The following is a 19160-nucleotide window of genomic DNA, read 5'->3' on the forward strand; positions in this document are numbered from 1 at the left end:
TTTGTTTAATTTCCCTTCCCACTTCTCCATCAGTGAAGTTTTAGAGGTGATTTTAGCTTTCTGTATTGCTAAATATATGGCTGAAATTAGTTTTTTATGACGTTTAGTTGTGTTGCAGAAATGCTAGAGTGTTGTTAAATGTTTCACGGAGCTATGTGTCCTAAATTTGGTGATAGCTGAAGCCACTTGTAAGTATAAAAACCATTGCAGTTTCTCAGGGTTAATTTTCTCCTGTATTTGTTGATATGTAGCTATTTTGTTTTTATATAGAAAGTCTGCTACTCTATATAGCCCTTTATTTTCCCACTTCCCCATATGCGTGTGAAAGTCTGGGTTTAGGAGGGTCTTTATTGGTCGCACTACCGAGTCCACTGGAATTAGGTTTAAAGATCTGGACAACGAAGTCCAAGTTTGCATCATCTCAGTCGTAAGTCTCGAAGCCGACATTCCGTTAAAGGGTTGTCTTGAGCGATCCCAGAGTATATCATCTGGGCTTTTATAGTCTGTCATTAGCGTCTCCACCCGCACCCACACCAGGTCCTCTGATTTCTTGCTCAACAGGGTAGTTTGTGCCAACCTTGCCGCTTGGTAATAGTGTATTAAATTTGGTGTTCCCACCCCCCCAGTTGTCTATGTTGCTGTAGGATATGAGATGGAATTCTAGCTTTTTTGTTACCTCTCAGAAAACCCACCAAGTCAGTTTGTAGTTTGCTAAGGTCAATCAAGGGTATTTTAATTGGAAGGGCCCGAAAGAGGTATAAAAGCCTCGGAAGGATATTCATTTTAATAGCCGATAATCGTCCGTACCATGAGAAGCCACCCTTTTTCCATATATTTATATCTTTTCTGATCATTTTGTATAGAGGGACAAAGTTCAATCTGTACAGATCCGCTATATTATTCGAGATTTTAATCCCTAAATATTTGATTGACTCTGTAGTCCATGAAAATTCAAAATTAGTTTCAATTAGTTTTTTAGTATGGTCAGGAAGGGCGATAGGGATAGCTTCACATTTTCTAAGTTAACCCTGTATCCCGATACATCGGAGTAATCTTGTAATACCCAATATAGATTTGGGAGGGATGTAAGTGGCTTAGTCATTGTAAGAAGGACGTCATCTGTGAACAGGGACACCTTAAATTCCTGCCCTTTAAGTAAAACTCCATGTATATCTGGGGTCAGACGAAGCATCGCTGCCAGTGGCTCTATGCAGATCGCAAATAAGTGGCGAGAGTGGGCAGCCCTGACGAGTGCCATTCAAGATATCTATAAGTTTCTCTTGTTAAGTGTATTCAGTCCACGGGTCATCCATTACTTATGGGATTATATCTCTTCCCCAACAGGAAGTTGCAAGAGGATCACCCAAGCAGAGCTGCTATATAGCTCCTCCCCTCACATGTCATATCCAGTCATTCTCTTGCAACCTAACTAAAGATAGGTCGTTGTGAGAGGTCTGTGGTGTTTTTAAACTTAGTTTATTTCTTCAATCAAAAGTTGGTTATTTTAAATGGCACCGGAGTGTGCTGTTTGTTTCTCAGGCAGCATTAGAAGAAGAATCTGCCTGCGTTTTCTATGATCTTAGCAGACGTAACTAAGATCCACTGGCTGTTCTCGCACATTCTGAGGAGTGAGGTAACTTCAGAAAAGGGGAATAGCATGCAGGGCCCCCCTGAAAACGAGGTATTTGCAGTAAATTATTTTTCTAAGCAATGGATTTGACTGAGAAATTACTGCTGATACCAATGTAATGTAAGTTCAGCCTTAAATGCGGTATTAGGCTGATGAGTGTGTGTACACTGAAGTATTTTTCTAGGGAATGGAATTTGACTGTTAATACTGAAGTAATGTATGAGCCTTAACTGCAGTAGAAGCGACTGGTAGCAGGCTTATTAATAACACTTCATAACTTTTAAAATGTATGTTCAAAACGTTTACTGGCATGTTAATCGTTTTTTGTGAGGTACTTGGTGATAAAACTTATTGGGGCATGATTTTTACCACATGGCTAACTTTTGTTTCTGCATAGAAACAGTTAACTGAGCTTCCCCACTGTTGTAATATGAGTGGGAGGGGCCTATTTTAGCGCTTTTTTGCGCAGTAAAAATTCAGTCACAATCTTTCTACTTCATCCTCCATGATCCAGGACGTCTCTAGAGAGCTCAGGGGTCTTCAAAATTCATTTTGAGGGAGGTAATCAGTCACAGCAGACCTGTGACAGTGTTTTTGACTGTGATAAAAACGTTAATTATTAAATTGTTATCCGTTTTTGGGTATTAAGGGGTTAATCATCCATTTGCTGGTGGGTGCAATCCTTTGCTAACTTAATACATTTACTGTGAAAATTTGGTTGCTATAACTAATTTGGTTCATTGTTATTTCAACTGTGACAGCTTTTTGTGCCTCTTAAAGGCACAGTAGCGTTTTTTATATTGCTTGTAAATTTATTTGAAAAGTATTTTCCAAGCTTGCTAGTCTCATTGCTAGTCTGTTTAAACATGTCTGACACAGATGAATCTGTTTGTTCACTATGTATAAAGGCCAATGTGGAGCCCCATAGAAGGTTATGTACTAAATGCATTGATGTAACTTTAAATAAAAGTCAGTCTTTACATGTAAAGAAATTATCACCAGACAACGAGGGGGAAGTTATGCCGACTAACTCTCCTCACGTGTCAGTACCTTTGCCTCCCTTTCAGGATGTGCGTGATTTTGTGGCGCCAAGTACATCAGGGAGGCCCTTACAAATCACTTTGCAAGACATGGCTACTGTTATGACAGAAGTATTATCTAAATTGCCAGAATTAAGAGGCAAGCGTGATAGCTCTGGGTTAAGGACAGAGCGTGCTGATGATGTGAGAGCCATGTCCGATACTGCGTCACAATTTGCAGAACATGAAGACGGAGAGCTTCATTCTGTGGGTGACGGATCTGATCCAGGGAGGCTGGATTCAGAGATTTCTAATTTTAAATTTAAGCTTGAGAACCTCCGCATATTGCTAGGGGAGGTATTAGCGGCTCTGAATGATTGTAACACGGTTGCAATTCCAGAAAAATTATGTAGGTTTGATAGATACTATGCGGTACCGGTGTGTACTGACGTGTTTCCTATACCTAAAAGGCTTACAGAGATTATTAGCAAGGAGTGGGGTAGACCCGGTGTGCCTTTTTCCCCACCTCCTATATTTAGAAAAATGTTTCCTATAGACGCCACCACACGAGACTTATGGCAGACGGTCCCTAAGGTGGAGGGAGCAGTTTCTACTTTAGCTAAGCGTACCACTATCCCGGTGGAGGATAGTTGTGCCTTTTCAGATCCAATGGATAAAAAAATTAGAAGGTTACCTTAAGAAAATGTTTGTTCAACAAGGTTTTATCTTACAGCCCCTTGCATGCATTGCGCCTGTCACTGCTGCGGCGGCATTCTGGTTTGAGTCTCTGGAAGAGGCCATTCGCACAGCTCCATTGGATGAAATTATGAACAAGCTTAAAGCACTTAAGCTAGCTAACGCATTTGTTTCTGATGCCGTTGTGCATTTAACCAAACTTACGGCTAAGAACTCCGGATTCGCCATCCAAGCGCACAGAGCGCTATGGCTTAAATCCTGGTCAGCTGACGTGACTTCTAAATCTAAATTGCTTAATATTCCTTTCAAAGGGCAGACCTTATTCGGGCCCGGCTTGAAAGAAATTATCGCTGACATTATGGGAGGTAAGGGCCATGCTCTGCCTCAGGACAGGGCCAAATCAAAGGCCAAACAGTCTAATTTTCGTGCCTTTCGTAACCTCAAGGGGCAGGAGCAGCATCCACTTCCTCCGCTCCAAAACAGGAAGGAGCTGTTGCTCGTTACAGACAGGGCTGGAAAACTAACCAGTCCTGGAACAAGGGCAAGCAGGCCAGAAAACCTGCTGCTGCCCCTAAGACAGCATGAAGAGAGGGCCCCCTATCCGGGGGCAGACTTTCTCTCTTCGCCCAGGCTTGGGCAAGAGATGTCCAGGATCCCTGGGCGTTGGAGATCATATCTCAGGGATATCTTCTGGACTTCAAAGCTTCTCCTCCACAAGGGAGATTTAATCTTTCAAGGTTATCAGCAAACCAAATAAAGAAAGAGGCGTTTCTACGCTGTGTACAAGACCTCTTATTAATGGGGGTGATCCACCCAGTTCCGCGGACGGAACACGGGCAAGGATTCTATTCAAATCTGTTTTTGGTTCCCAAGAAAGAGGGAACCTTCAGACCAATCTTGGACTTAAAAATCCTAAACATATTCCTAAGAGTTCCATCATTCAAAATGGAAACTATTCGAACCATCCTACCCATGATCCAAGAGGGTCAGTACATGACCACAGTGGACTTAAAGGATGCCTACCTTCACATACCGATTCACAAGGATCATTATCGGTACCTAAGATTTGCCTTCCTAGACAGGCATTACCAGTTTGTAGCTCTTCCCTTCGGGTTAGCTACGGCTCCAAGAATCTTTACAAAGGTTCTGGGCTCACTTCTGGCGGTACTAAGACCGCGAGGCATAGCGGTGGCTCCGTACCTAGACGACATTCTGATACAAGCGTCAAGTTTTCAAACTGCCAAGTCTCATACAGAGATAGTTCTGGCATTTCTGAGGTCGCATGGGTGGAAGGTGAACGTGGAAAAGAGTTCTCTATTACCACTCACAAGGGTTCCCTTCCTAGGGACTCTTATAGATTCTGTAGAGATGAAAATTTACCTGACGGAGGCCAGGTTATCAAAACTTCTAAATGCTTGCCGTGCCCTTCATTCCATTCCACACCCGTCAGTAGCTCAGTGCATGGAAGTAATCGGCTTAATGGTAGCGGCAATGGACATAGTACCATTTGCGCGCCTGCATCTCAGACCGCTGCAATTGTGCATGCTAAATCAGTGGAATGGGGATTACTCAGATTTGTCCCCTCTACTAAATCTGGATCAAGAGACCAGAGATTCTCTTCTATGGTGGCTTTTCTCGGCCCCACCTGTCCAAGGGGATGACCTTTCGCAGGCCAGATTGGACGATTGTAACAGACGCCAGCCTTCTAGGTTGGGGCACAGTCTGGAATTCCCTGAAGGCTCAGGGATCATGGACTCAGGAGGAGAAACTCCTCCCAATAAATATTCTGGAGTTAAGAGCAATATTCAATGCTCTTCTAGCTTGGCCTCAGTTAGCAACTCTGAGGTTTATCAGATTTCAGTCGGACAACATCACGACTGTGGCTTACATCAATCATCAAGGGGGAACCAGGAGTTCCCTAGCGATGTTGGAAGTCTCAAAGATAATTCGCTGGGCAGAGTCGCACTCTTGCCACCTGTCAGCGATCTACATCCCAGGCGTGGAGAACTGGGAGGCGGATTTTTTCGCCAGACTTTTCATCCGGGGGAGTGGGAACTTCATCCGGAGGTCTTCGCTCAACTGATTCATCGTTGGGGCAAACCAGATCTGGATCTCATGGCGTCTCGCCAGAACGCCAAGCTTCCTTGTTATGGATCCAGGTCCAGGGACCCGGGAGTGGTGCTGATAGATGCTCTGACAGCCCCTTGGGTCTTCAACATGGCTTATGTGTTTCCACCATTTCCGATGCTTCCTCGACTGATTGCCAAGATCAAACAGGAGAGAGCATCGGTGATTCTGATAGCGCCTGCGTGGCCACGCAGGACCTGGTATGCAGACCTAGTGGACATTTCGTCCTGTCCACCATGGTCTCTGCCTCTGAGGCAGGACCTTCTAATTCAGGGTCCTTTCAACCATCCAAATCTAATTTCTCTGAGGCTGACTGCATGGAGATTGAACGCTTGATTCTATCAAAGCGTGGCTTCTCTGAGTCGGTTATTGATACCTTAATACAGGCTAGGAAACCTGTTACCAGAAGAATTTACCATAAGATATGGCGTAAATATTTATATTGGTGCGAATCCAAGAGTTACTCATGGAGTAAGGTTAGGATTCCTAGGATATTGTGTCTTCTACAAGAGGGTTTAGAAAAGGGCTTATCCGCTAGTTCGTTAAAGGGACAGATTTCTGCTCTGTCTATTCTTCTACACAAGCGTCTGGCAGAAATTCCAGACGTTCAGGCTTTTTGTCAGGCTTTGGCTAGGATTAAGCCTGTGTTTAAGACTGTTGCTCCGCCGTGGAGCTTAAACTTAGTTCTTAACGTTCTGCAAGGCGTTCCATTTGAACCCCTTCATTCCATTGATATCAAGCTGTTATCTTGGAAAGTTCTGTTTTTGATGGCTATTTCCTCGGCTCGAAGAGTCTCTGAGTTATCTGCCTTACATTGTGATTCTCCTTATCTGATTTTTCATTCAGACAAGGTAGTTCTGCGTACTAAACCTGGGTTCTTACCTAAGGTAGTTTCTAACAGGAATATCAATCAAGAGATTGTTGTTCCATCATTGTGTCCTAACCCTTCTTCAAAGAAGGAACGACTTTTGCATAATCTGGACGTAGTCCGTGCCCTGAAGTTCTATTTGCAGGCAACTAAAGATTTTCGTCAAACTTCTTCCCTGTTTGTCGTTTACTCTGGACAGAGGAGAGGTCAAAAGGCTTCGGCTACCTCTCTCTCCTTTTGGCTTCGTAGCATAATACGTTTAGCCTATGAGACTGCTGGACAGCAGCCTCCTGAAAGAATTACAGCTCATTCTACTAGAGCTGTGGCTTCCACCTGGGCCTTTAAAAATGAGGCTTCTGTTGAACAGATTTGCAAGGCTGCGACTTGGTCTTCACTTCACACTTTTTCAAAATTTTACAAATTTGACACTTTTGCTTCTTCGGAGGCTATTTTTGGGAGAAAGGTACTTCAGGCAGTGGTTCCCTCCGTTTAAAGTTCCTGCCTTGTCCCTCCCTTCATCCGTGTACTTTAGCTTTGGTATTGGTATCCCATAAGTAATGGATGACCCGTGGACTGACTACACTTAACAAGAGAAAACATAATTTATGCTTACTTGATAAATGTATTTCTCTTGTAGTGTAGTCAGTCCACGGCCCGCCCTGTCTTTTAAGGCAGATCTAAATTTTAATTAAACTCCAGTCACCACTGCACCCTATGGTTTCTCCTTTCTCGTCTTGTTTCGGTCGAATGACTGGATATGACATGTGAGGGGAGGAGCTATATAGCAGCTCTGCTTGGGTGATCCTCTTGCAACTTCCTGTTGGGGAAGAGATATAATCCCATAAGTAATGGATGACCCGTGGACTGACTACACTACAAGAGAAATAAATTTATCAGGTAAGCATAAATTATGTTTTTGACTGATATCCCGCCGCTCTAACATTAGCTGTGGGGTGAGAGTAAATGCTTTTAATAGCTTGAACAAACGAACCATGGAAGCCTAATCTATTCAGAACCTCTAGCATGAAGTCCCAATCTATTCTATCGAACGCCTTCTCTGCATCCAACGAAAGGACAAGAGAAGGCGTTCTCGTTTTACTGAGGTATTCAATCAAGGAGATCGTACGCCTCATTATCTGGGGCTTCTCTATCTAGGATAAAGCCCACTTGATCAGGATGGATCAGTGATGGCAAATGTACTTTAAGTCTATTAGCTAGGATTTTGGTAAAAATCTTAATGTCCTGATTAATTAGGGAAATGAGTCGGTAACTTTGGCATAGCTTTGGATTTCTACCTGGTTTGGGTATAACTACTATTTTGGCTTGTATAATTTCATTACCTTGTAAAATATCATTGCACAGTGAAACTACATGTGGGACCAAAACCGATTTATAGAGTTGGTAATATTCACCTGGAAACCCATCTGGGTCTGCTGCTTTTCCTGGTTTAAGCTCTTTTATGGCATTAAGGACCTCTCTGGTCGTAATCCCTGCGTTTAATTCCTCCCTGGCCTCTTTATCTAAGGGTGTAAGTTTAGCGTCTAAAAATTTAGTAATGAGTTGTTTTGTCCGATCTTTGTGCATTACTTTTTTCCCATCGTAAAGAGGAGCGTAGTATTGGGCAAAACTGTCAGCTATCTCCTGGGGATTTGAGGTGCAAGAACCATCAGTTTTCTGTAGATTTCTTTTTATATTTAAACGTTTTGAGTCACCAGCTCCTACTGAGTATGTGCAAGAATAAGTGTGCATGCATTTATGAATGGCTGTTGGCTGTCACATGGTACGTGTATGCATTTGTGATTGGCTGATGGCTGTCACATGGTACAGGGGGAGTGGAAAAAGACAACTTTTAAAATTGTCAGAAAAAAAAATCTACTCATTTGAAGTTCAGACTAAGTGCTATTGCATTGTCTTGTTATCTTGCATTTGTTAATTATGCAAATCTACTGTGTTGACTGTTCCTTCAAGCCCTATTTAATACCAACTCCAGGTCACTTGACCCACCCTAGGAGGTAGTTGGATAGTGCTTGTTACAGTATTTTATGCTGGTGCAGTTTTCCTTTTAGATTGAAGATATTGGCCCTAGAGAAACCTGATAATTATCTCTGGAATATACTGTGCGCCTACTACATTGAAAAATTGACATACTATTTTACCAATCCATAAACATCAACCCCCCCCCCCCCCCCCCCGAGTTTAAGTTGTTAGCATTTTCCAGGTTATACCTTGCTGCTTACCCTTACTTAGGCATATTTGGGCTCACTAATTACCTTGTTTTTCCAGCACCTAAAAATGTGTTTATAGATAATTATAGTATTTTCGGGAGAGTTCAGAGCATATTTAATATTGCTGGCTATATACTTATTGTTAAGTGAGTCCAGCAGCGGGGTCTGGAATTTATAACTCACACTACAAGTGTGCCCATTGCTGTGTGCTATACCGTAAAAATAAATGGCCAGTGTGAAGCAACTACATGGCTGTGATGTAACGGAACAAGTTTTGGCATTAACTACTTTAAAGCTGGTAAGAGAAATTATGCACTTTGCATTACCTTATCTTTGGTACAGGTTTACTAGTATCATATATTTCCTCACATGAGATAAGAGCTATTTACAGTAATAGAATATTGGATATCTATAGAGAAAATGTGTAGCAGGCACAGCAAATATAAATTTCTTTAGTCTACTTTGGTACATCCAGGCCCATCTAAGCCAGTCTCAATATGCAGGTTAACAGGCGCTTTTTAACCTGTCCTCTGGATAGGTGGAAGTGGCACGGGGTGTTATAATGGTTTGTGGTGACTGGGTTTTATTTTGTAATTCAGCTACTTCCACATAACTACACCAATGTGATCAGTCATTTACAGGAATAAGGAATCTAAAGAGTTAGCTTTCACTTTTTGAGAGTTTTAGAATAGCAAACCAAAGCTTACAGACCCATGTGCCAGTTTTTGTTCTAGACTTAGCAAGATAAATTACTGTGAGTATATTTGCATCCATTTTGCTGCAGTAATTTTTGATAAAAGGTTCATGTTGCATAAATCTATTTTATGTTAGAAAAGTGACATTTAAACATACTAACTTTCCAGAAAATGCACTTGCAATTTCTCAATGGCTTATAGAAACTCCCAAAAATGACTTATTGGATATGAACACGCAACTAAAAACTGTATTTAGATAAAAAAAACCTCTTTAAATGGACCAAAGTGGAAACATGCTTATATTGCCACTTTAATTTGTGTGTAGCAAATAGAAAAAAAATATTTTTTATTTTTTTGCTGCTCTGTAAATTGTGCTGTAACGAATAGAAGTTTGTAGTCCTTTTATGCTGTTAAATAGTACCATAATATCTCCTACATTGTCACTGGCAAGCCCCCAACTTAGTGTATTATTGGGTTTGCTGTTGCAACAGTGTGGTTGGATGACATCACCACTTTTGAAAGGATGACATACTTTTTGCTATAATTAGGTCTTGTTTTAAACTTTTGTAGCATTTAAAATCAGCCAATCACCTTTATAAAGTGAATAACGCCTACTGCAAATGTAAGTGAAGATTAATGGAGCATATGATTTGTTGCCCATATTGAAGAGAGGTTTTTTGCTAGTTACTTATGTATTAGGAACGCAATGAAATGTTCCATGGTGTTTTTAATTTTGTTATATAAAGGTTTGTAAATTCTTGCTTTACAAAGCAGTGGGGCACAAATGCACATATTTAAACTAATATATATAGTTAAAGGTAATTTAAAACCATAAGTTAAAGGACCAGTCAACACAGTAGATTTGCATAATCAACAAATGTAAGATAACCAGACAATGCAATAACACTTAGTCTAAACTTCAAATGAGTAGTAGAATTTTTTTCTGACAATTTTAAAAGTTGTCTTTTTCCACTCCCACTGTACCATGTGACAGCCAATCACAAATGCATACATGTACCATGTGACAGCCATCAGCCATTCACAAACTCATACACACTTATTCTTGCACATGCTCAGGAGCTGGTGACTCAAAACGTTTAAATATAAAAAGACTGTGCACATTTTGTTAATGGAAGTAAATTGGAAAGTTGTTCAAAATGGCATTCTCTATCTGAATAATGAAAGTTTAATTTTGATTGTGTCCCTTTAAATAGAATATTAAAACTCTTCTAACATTTATTTAAATAAACAAATTATTTGTTTTGGTGCCTGCTCCCAGATTATTTCATTGGCTACATGCTTTTGAAGCAAGTACTGACAGCGCCGTGTACTGGCTGTTGTGCAACAACCCCAGCAGTGGAAAGGTATAGGGAGAGCACTTAATAAAGTTAAAGGGATCATAAACACCTGCACATCTGATATTGCTGAGAGATTAACGGCGCGGGAGAGTGCTGCTATAATAAACATGTGCAGGTGGTTTGTGATTTATGATAACGTTGAAGGTGCCTGTTTGAAAGCAAAAATTACTTGCCTACATCTTGCCAGCGCTTCTCAGTGACTCGAAGCGACACTGAAGCGTTCCACCTATGCTACGCTGCTACTCCTACAAGCTGTAACATACATAACCCCCGCGCTGCGCTCTGTATAGCCTATGTGAGGTGGCACCTAATTAGCACTCCATATGTACCACCACGCCCCCTGCTGTACATATGGAGTGCTAATTAGGTGCCACCTCACATGCCCGGCCCATGGAACTGCATGTCCTGGGCATTGGGCGATAGGCATTGCGCATCCCTGAGGTGTACTCACTTTTGTTGCCAACGGTTTAGACATTAATGGCTGTGTGTTGAGTTATTTTGAGGGGACAGCAAATTTACACTGTTATACAGGCTGTACACTCACTACTTTACATTGTAGCAAAGTGTCATTTCTTCAGTGTTGTCGCATGAAAAGATATAATACAGTATTTACAAAAATGTGAGGGGTGTACTCACTTTTGTGAGATATTGTAGATAGATATCCTCAGTACTGCAGCTGCGCAGAGCATCAGTGGGACTTGTATCATGTCAGCAATTAACACATTTAGTCATTACCAGATGTTGCAGGCACCTTAGGCTGTCTGAGCAAGTGCTGTGTTTTAAAAGCGTAATTAAGTGTGCACCAGCATTAAACAGCTATAGCTTTTGTAAGAAGCATTTTTCTTAATACATGTATATTATAACAATGCTTATATTCAAAACTAAAATGCATCCATGTGCATTAAAATTTTGCCTGGAATGGCCCTTTAAGTAATACGGTTTTGCTAGATTTGGTTGTAAAATTCCTTCTTCAGTTAAAATTTACTGCACAATTCTCACCTAGGAAGTATTGCCCAAGGAGAACCAAGATAATTAGAAATAAACACTCAAATATAAGAACTTTCTATATCTTGGCTCATATCCTTCGGTAATACTTACCAGGTTCCCTCCCTTTATGGAAAGCTCAAGGAGTTGGAGAGATAAGTGAAAGAGAGGTTACATATAAACAGGAAATGGAGGGAGTGTCAGTTCTGTCTCTGCCCTCAGAGAGGCAGTCTCTCACCTGGTAAGTATTGCCCAAGGATATGAGCCAAGATATATAACTTCTTATATTTGGGGGTTAATTTCTTTTTGTTTGTTTTTGTTTAATTTCTGTATTGTACATTTTGAATTTCCAATATTTAAAATTAGATATGCATTTTTTATTAATACAGCTGTACTCCAGAAAGAATTTCTTCAATACAATGCCTGTATTGGCATGTTTGAAAACAGCTGTTCTAGATGGGTGAGAATATCAGAGTGCACAAAAACAGTACATATATCTTAATGAACTTATGCACAGTATGAAAAAATGTTAGGCAAGTGTGCCATGTAGACTTACAGACTGAGCATAGTACTTCAGTTCAGAACATCTGAAAAAAATTGCTAAATCAGTGTAAATATTAAGTTTACCTCAATTTTTATTTAAACACCATTCAAATATGGTTTTTAACATTCTGAGATTTAAAAAAAAAAAAAAAAAAACAATGGACTGCTGTCAGAATTCCATCTCCTTGTTCTCACTAATGTATATCATGTGGTTTGCACCCAATATTTGAATTTAATTGTATAAAATTATAGTTCATGTAATGTCATTTTTAAAAGAGAGCTTTTAACTGAACTTTATAGAGAAAAATAACAGTAATATTCTGCTGGTTTTGTTTTAGTATTATACTGATCAGTTATAAAACCTTCTTTTGTTTTTATTTCAGGCTGGAACATACCTTCCTCAGTCTTACTTGATTCATGAACAAATGGTAGTTACTGATCGCATTGAGAATGTTGATCAGTTGGGATTCTTTATCTATCGCCTGTGTCATGACAAGGAGACCTACAAACTCCAGCATAAACCAACCACTAGAGGTATTCCTTTTTTTTTTCTGCTTTATTTATATATGTATTTCCTGTTTGCTTATAATTCAGCAATAAAAAATGTGAAGTAATTTGAATAAACCATTTAAATACATGAAACTTCTTTTTCTCTCACAGGAATTCAGAAACGTGAAGCTGAAAACTGCCGCACGATTCTTCACTTCGAGAATAAGTTTGCTATGAAGACTACTATTTGCGAGCAATAAAAGGATAAACAATCAAAAACGTGAACATGTCTTCTACCATTTTAACAGTATAGCCCCTACCCTTTTGTTGTGTGCAGTAATTTTTTTTAAGGAAGGGTTTTGTTATTAGTAGCCAGGCCTTAGCATCCATTTTGAAACTTTTATCTTATACAATACCAACAATAGTTTCTTAAGCATTTCTTCTCCTCTCCATTGTTTCAGTTGTTAAGTGTGGTATTTTATTTTTTAATATATAAGTGAGTAAATAATGGATGGATGAGATTTTCCAGTGAGATGGGCTTCTAAGCTTTCTAACTAGTGTAATCCCTATGAGGGATGCTAATGTTTAAGGTCACATTGAACTCACTGCATTTTGTTTTATAAAATCTAGTTATTCCATAACACTGCTTACACCAGCTATAGCAAACTATATGCATTCCTTTGTCTGAAAGCCTGTTTAATATTTGCATGTTCAGTCACCTTAAAGACCTACATTTAATGTTTTTTTTTTTTTTTAAACTAGAAACATATAAAAACATGTTTCCGTAGAGCTCAGGGCTAAAATAAAAGGCAAGACAACTAGAATGGTATTGAACACATAAGTAGAAATAAAGTTAAATAGATCTACTATGAAACATAGATAAACTATTAAAAACTTTGTTGTAGAATTGAGATTTTTTTTTTTTTTTGTATGAGGATGCAAGTGCTTTATAAAAGGCATTGTTTACTTTGTCATTTTATAAACTGTAGAGGAGACTCGCACAAAAGAGCAATAGCTATAATCCTATCATTTTGATTTGGGCGGGATCACAATTATCACATTTCTGCAGGTCAGAAGCCACAAAAGTAAAATACCCATTTTGTGGTAAATTGTAAAAAGAACATTGGCACAAACCTGCAAGAAATCTGCTAGATCAGAATAATAATAACAAATTGGGTATTGTTTGACTTTTTGATCCCATTCAAGTTTTTAACTACAAATAATTACAGTTGCTTAACTAACTATTAATAATTAGCATGCTTAATATTAAAAGCCCTCTATGACTTTAGCTTTGTCATGGGTTGTAAATGTGTTCAGAGTTCACAAGCCGAAGTCTGAGACACTACACAAAGACCACACATTATCTGGCAGCAGGTATTGGCAGCAATAATTGTTTTGCCTGTATGCATTGCAGTGGATTACAGCTAAATTACAGCCATGTAGTTTAAAAACACCATGTTTTTTTTTGTTTTGTTTTTTTTTAAATCCCTTACATACATGAACAAATTGAGGCATAAATTAGCTTTTTCCCTCCTGAAAGAACCTGCTAGTGTTGGCTAGTGACCTGCGTTCCAGCTCTGCTGAATGGTAATCGTTTTAAAGTCAAAACTACTAAAAAGAAGTGCAATTTTTTTTAAGCTTTTCTTACATCGGCTTTAGATTCTGACTCACTTTGATGGTTTGGGATGTCCTCACCTCTTAATATTTAAAGCAAGTGGAAATAATAAATTAGGCAGTAACGTGTGTTACTAATTTGTATATAATCGTACTTGTAAAGGAATAAATCTTACACAAACTGTTTAATCACTAGCCTTGTTATTTATCATACACATTAGCTTGGTGAAGGAGGCGTTGTTTACATAGAAAGTGATTCTTATGTTTTAATGCACCATTTTGTTTTTATTGAAATGAGAATGTTAAGCCATATTTCAAAAAGCCTTGTTGTAGCTGATACTATATTTCCAGTCCATGAAAATGCACTATAAATAAGCATGGCTTATTAAAGTTCTTTTGGTGTACAAATTAATTAATTAATTGTGATCCTAATAAAAAAAATGTTGATAAAGAAAGGGATTAGCAAAGCTTGCCTACTGTACATGAGCAGCAGTTCAACCTAAATGAGAAATATTTCTCCAACATAGGTGTGTCCGGTCCACGGCGTCATCCTTACTTGTGGGATATTCTCTTCCCCAACAGGAAATGGCAAAGAGCCCAGCAAAGCTGGTCACATGATCCCTCCTAGGCTCCGCCTACCCCAGTCATTCTCTTTGCCGTTGTACAGGCAACATCTCCACGGAGATGGCTTAGAGTTTTTTAGTGTTTAACTGTAGTTTTTATTATTCAATCAAGAGTTTGTTATTTTAAAATAGTGCTGGTATGTACTATTTACTCTGAAACAGAAAAGAGATGAAGATTTCTGTTTGTAAGAGGAAAATGATTTTAGCAACCGTTACTAAAATCGATGGCTGTTCCACACAGGACTGTTGAGAGGAATTAACTTCAGTTGAGGGAACAGTGAGCAGAATTTTGCTGCTTGAGGTATGACACATTCTAACAAGACGATGTAATGCTGGAAGCTGTCATTTTCCCTATGGGATCCGGTAAGCCATTTTTATTACAGACAGTAAATAAGGGCTTCACAAGGGCTTTTTAAGACTGTAGACATTTTCTGGGCTAAATCGATTCATATATAAACATATTTAGCCTTGAGGAATCATTTTAATCTGGGTATTTTGTAAAATAATATCGGCAGGCACTGTTTTGGACACCTTATTCTCTAGGGGCTTTCCCTAATCATAGGCAGAGTCTCATTTTCGCGCCGGTATTGCGCACTTGTTTTTGAGAAGCATGACATGCAGTCGCATGTGTGAGGAGCTCTGATACATAGAAAAGACTTTCTGAAGGCGTCATTTGGTATCGTATTCCCCTTTGGGCTTGGTTGGGTCTCAGCAAAGCAGATACCAGGGACTGTAAAGGGGTTAAAGATAAAAACGGCTCCGGTTCCGTTATTTTAAGGGTTAAAGCTTCCAAATTTGGTGTGCAATACTTTTAAGGCTTTAAGACACTGTGGTGAAATTTTGGTGAATTTTGAACAATTCCTTCATACTTTTTCGCAATTGCAGTAATAGTGTGTTCAGTTTAAAATTTAAAGTGACAGTAACGGTTTTATTTTAAAACGTTTTTTGTACTTTGTTATCAAGTTTATGCCTGTTTAACATGTCTGAACTGCCAGATAGACTATGTTCTGAATGTGGGGAAGCCAAGGTTCCTTCTCATTTAAATAGATGTGATTTATGTGACACAAAATTTAGAGAAAATGATGCCCAAGATGATTCCTCAAGTGAGGGGAGTAAGCATGGTACTGCATCATCCCCTCCTTCGTCTACACCAGTCTTGCCCACTCAGGAGGCCCCTAGTACATCTAGCGCGCCAATACTCCTTACTATGCAACAATTAACGGCTGTAATGGATAATTCTATCAAAAACATTTTAGCCAAAATGCCCACTTATCAGCGTAAGCGCGACTGCTCTGTTTTAGATAATACTGAAGAGCATGAGGACGCTGATGATATTGTTTCTGAAGGGCCCCTACACCAGTCTGAGGGGGCCAGGGAGGTTTTGTCTGAGGGAGAAATTTCAGATTCAGGGAAAATTTCTCAACAAGCTGAACCTGATGTGATTACATTTAAATTTAAGTTGGAACATCTCCGCGCTCTGCTTAAGGAGGTGTTATCCACTCTGGATGATTGTGAGAATTTGATCATCCCAGAGAAACTATGTAAAATGGACAAGTTCCTAGAGGTCCCGGGGCCCCCAGAAGCTTTTCCTATACCCAAGCGGGTGGCGGACATTGTAAATAAAGAATGGGAAAGGCCCGGTATACCTTTCGTCCCTCCCCCCATATTTAAAAAATTGTTTCCTATGGTCGACCCCAGAAAGGACTTATGGCAGACAGTCCCCAAGGTCGAGGGGGCGGTTTCTACTTTAAACAAACGCACCACTATACCCATAGAAGATAGTTGTGCTTTCAAAGATCCTATGGATAAAAAATTAGAAGGTTTGCTTAAAAAGATGTTTGTTCAGCAAGGTTACCTTCTACAACCAATTTCATGCATTGTCCCTGTCACTACAGCCGCGTGTTTCTGGTTCGATGAGCTAGAAAAGGCGATCACTAGTGATTCTCCTCCTTATGAGGAGATTATGGACAGAATCCGTGCTCTCAAATTGGCTAATTCTTTCACCCTAGACGCCACTTTGCAATTGGCTAGGTTAGCGGCGAAAAATTCTGGGTTTGCTATTGTGGCGCGCAGAGCGCTTTGGTTGAAATCTTGGTCAGCGGATGCGTCTTCCAAGAACAAATTGCTTAACATTCCTTTCAAGGGGAAAACGCTGTTTGGCCCTGACTTGAAAGAGATTATCTCTGATATCACTGGGGGTAAGGGCCACGCCCTTCCTCAGGATAGGTCTTTCAAGGCCAAAAATAAACCTAATTTTCGTCCCTTTCGTAGAAACGGACCAGCCCCAAGTGCTACGTCCTCTAAGCAAGAGGGTAATACTTCTCAAGCCAAGCCAGCCTGGAGACCAATGCAAGGCTGGAACAAGGGAAAGCAGGCCAAGAAACCTGCCACTGCTACCAAGACAGCATGAAATGTTAGCCCCCGATCCGGGACCGGATCTGGTGGGGGGCAGACTCTCTCTCTTCGCTCAGGCTTGGGCAAGAGATGTTCTGGATCCTTGGGCACTAGAAATAGTCTCCCAAGGTTATCTTCTGGAATTCAAGGGGCTTCCCCCAAGGGGGAGGTTCCACAGGTCTCAATTGTCTTCAGACCACATAAAAAAACAGGCATTCTTACATTGTGTAGAAGACCTGTTAAAAATGGGAGTGATTCATCCTGTTCCATTAGGAGAACAAGGGATGGGGTTCTACTCCAATCTGTTCGTAGTTCCCAAAAAAGAGGGAACGTTCAGACCAATCTTAGATCTCAAGATCCTAAACAAGTTTCTCAAGGTTCCATCGTTCAAAATGGAAACCATTCGAACAATTCTTCCTTCCATCCAGGAAGGTCAATTCATGACCACGGTGGATTTAAAGGATGCGTATCTACATATTCCTATCCACAAGGAACATCATCGGTTCCTAAGGTTCGCATTCCTGGACAAGCATTACCAGTTCGTGGCACTTCCTTTCGGATTAGCCACTGCTCCAAGGATTTTCACAAAGGTACTAGGGTCCCTTCTAGCGGTGCTAAGACCAAGGGGCATTGCAGTAGTACCTTACTTGGACGACATTCTGATTCAAGCGTCGTCCCTTCCTCAAGCAAAGGCTCACACGGACATAGTCCTGGCCTTTCTCAGATCTCACGGATGGAAAGTGAACGTAGAAAAGAGTTCTCTATCTCCGTCAACAAGGGTTCCCTTCTTGGGAACAATAATAGACTCCTTAGAAATGAGGATTTTTCTGACAGAGGCCAGAAAAACAAAACTTCTAAACTCTTGTCAAATACTTCATTCCGTTCCTCTTCCTTCCATAGCGCAGTGCATGGAAGTAATAGGTTTGATGGTAGCGGCAATGGACATAGTTCCTTTTGCGCGCATTCATCTAAGACCATTACAACTGTGCATGCTCAGTCAGTGGAATGGGGACTATACAGACTTGTCTCCGACGATACAAGTAAATCAGAGGACCAGAGATTCACTCCGTTGGTGGCTGTCCCTGGACAACCTGTCACAAGGGATGAACTTCCGCAGACCAGAGTGGGTCATTGTCACGACCGACGCCAGTCTGATGGGCTGGGGCGCGGTCTGGGGACCCCTGAAAGCTCAGGGTCTTTGGTCTCGGGAAGAATCTCTTCTACCGATAAATATTCTGGAACTGAGAGCGATACTCAATGCTCTCAAGGCTTGGCCTCAGCTAGCAAAGGCCAAGTTCATACGGTTTCAATCAGACAACATGACGACTGTTGCGTACATCAACCATCAGGGGGGAACAAGGAGTTCCCTGGCGATGGAAGAAGTGACCAAAATCATTCAATGGGCGGAGACTCACTCCTGCCACTTGTCTGCAATCCACATCCCAGGAGTGGAAAATTGGGAAGCGGATTTTCTGAGTCGTCAGACTTTACATCCGGGGGAGTGGGAACTCCATCCGGAAATCTTTGCCCAAATTACTCAACTGTGGGGCATTCCAGACATGGATCTGATGGCCTCTCGTCAGAACTTCAAGGTTCCTTGCTGCGGGTCCAGATCCAGGGATCCCAAGGCGACTCTAGTAGATGCACTAGTAGCACCTTGGACCTTCAAACTAGCTTATGTATTCCCACCGTTTCCTCTCATCCCCAGGCTGGTAGCCAGGATCAATCAGGAGAGGGCATCGGTGATCTTGATAGCTCCTGCGTGGCCACGCAGGACTTGGTATGCAGATCTGGTGAATATGTCATCGGCTCCACCATGGAAGCTACCTTTGAGACGAGACCTTCTTGTTCAAGGTCCGTTCGAACATCCGAATCTGGTCTCACTCCAACTGACT

The 19160-nt window shown here is 40.7% G+C and overlaps 1 protein-coding gene across 1 annotated transcript in view; it reads left to right on the forward strand.

The window, feature by feature from the left end:
- Nucleotides 1-14437, forward strand: part of ITM2B (integral membrane protein 2B) — a 112941-nt gene extending 98504 nt beyond the window's left edge. Inside the window, exons 5-6 of the mRNA XM_053708019.1 lie at nt 12529-12679; nt 12806-14437. Of these exons, the coding sequence (XP_053563994.1) occupies nt 12529-12679; nt 12806-12894 (240 nt within the window). The 3' untranslated portion in view covers nt 12895-14437. The remainder of the gene's footprint in view (nt 1-12528; nt 12680-12805) is intronic.
- The last annotated feature ends 4723 nt before the right edge of the window (nt 14438-19160 follow it).

This window comes from Bombina bombina, chromosome 3, assembly GCF_027579735.1.
Source record: "Bombina bombina isolate aBomBom1 chromosome 3, aBomBom1.pri, whole genome shotgun sequence".
Taxonomy (NCBI): domain Eukaryota; kingdom Metazoa; phylum Chordata; class Amphibia; order Anura; family Bombinatoridae; genus Bombina; species Bombina bombina.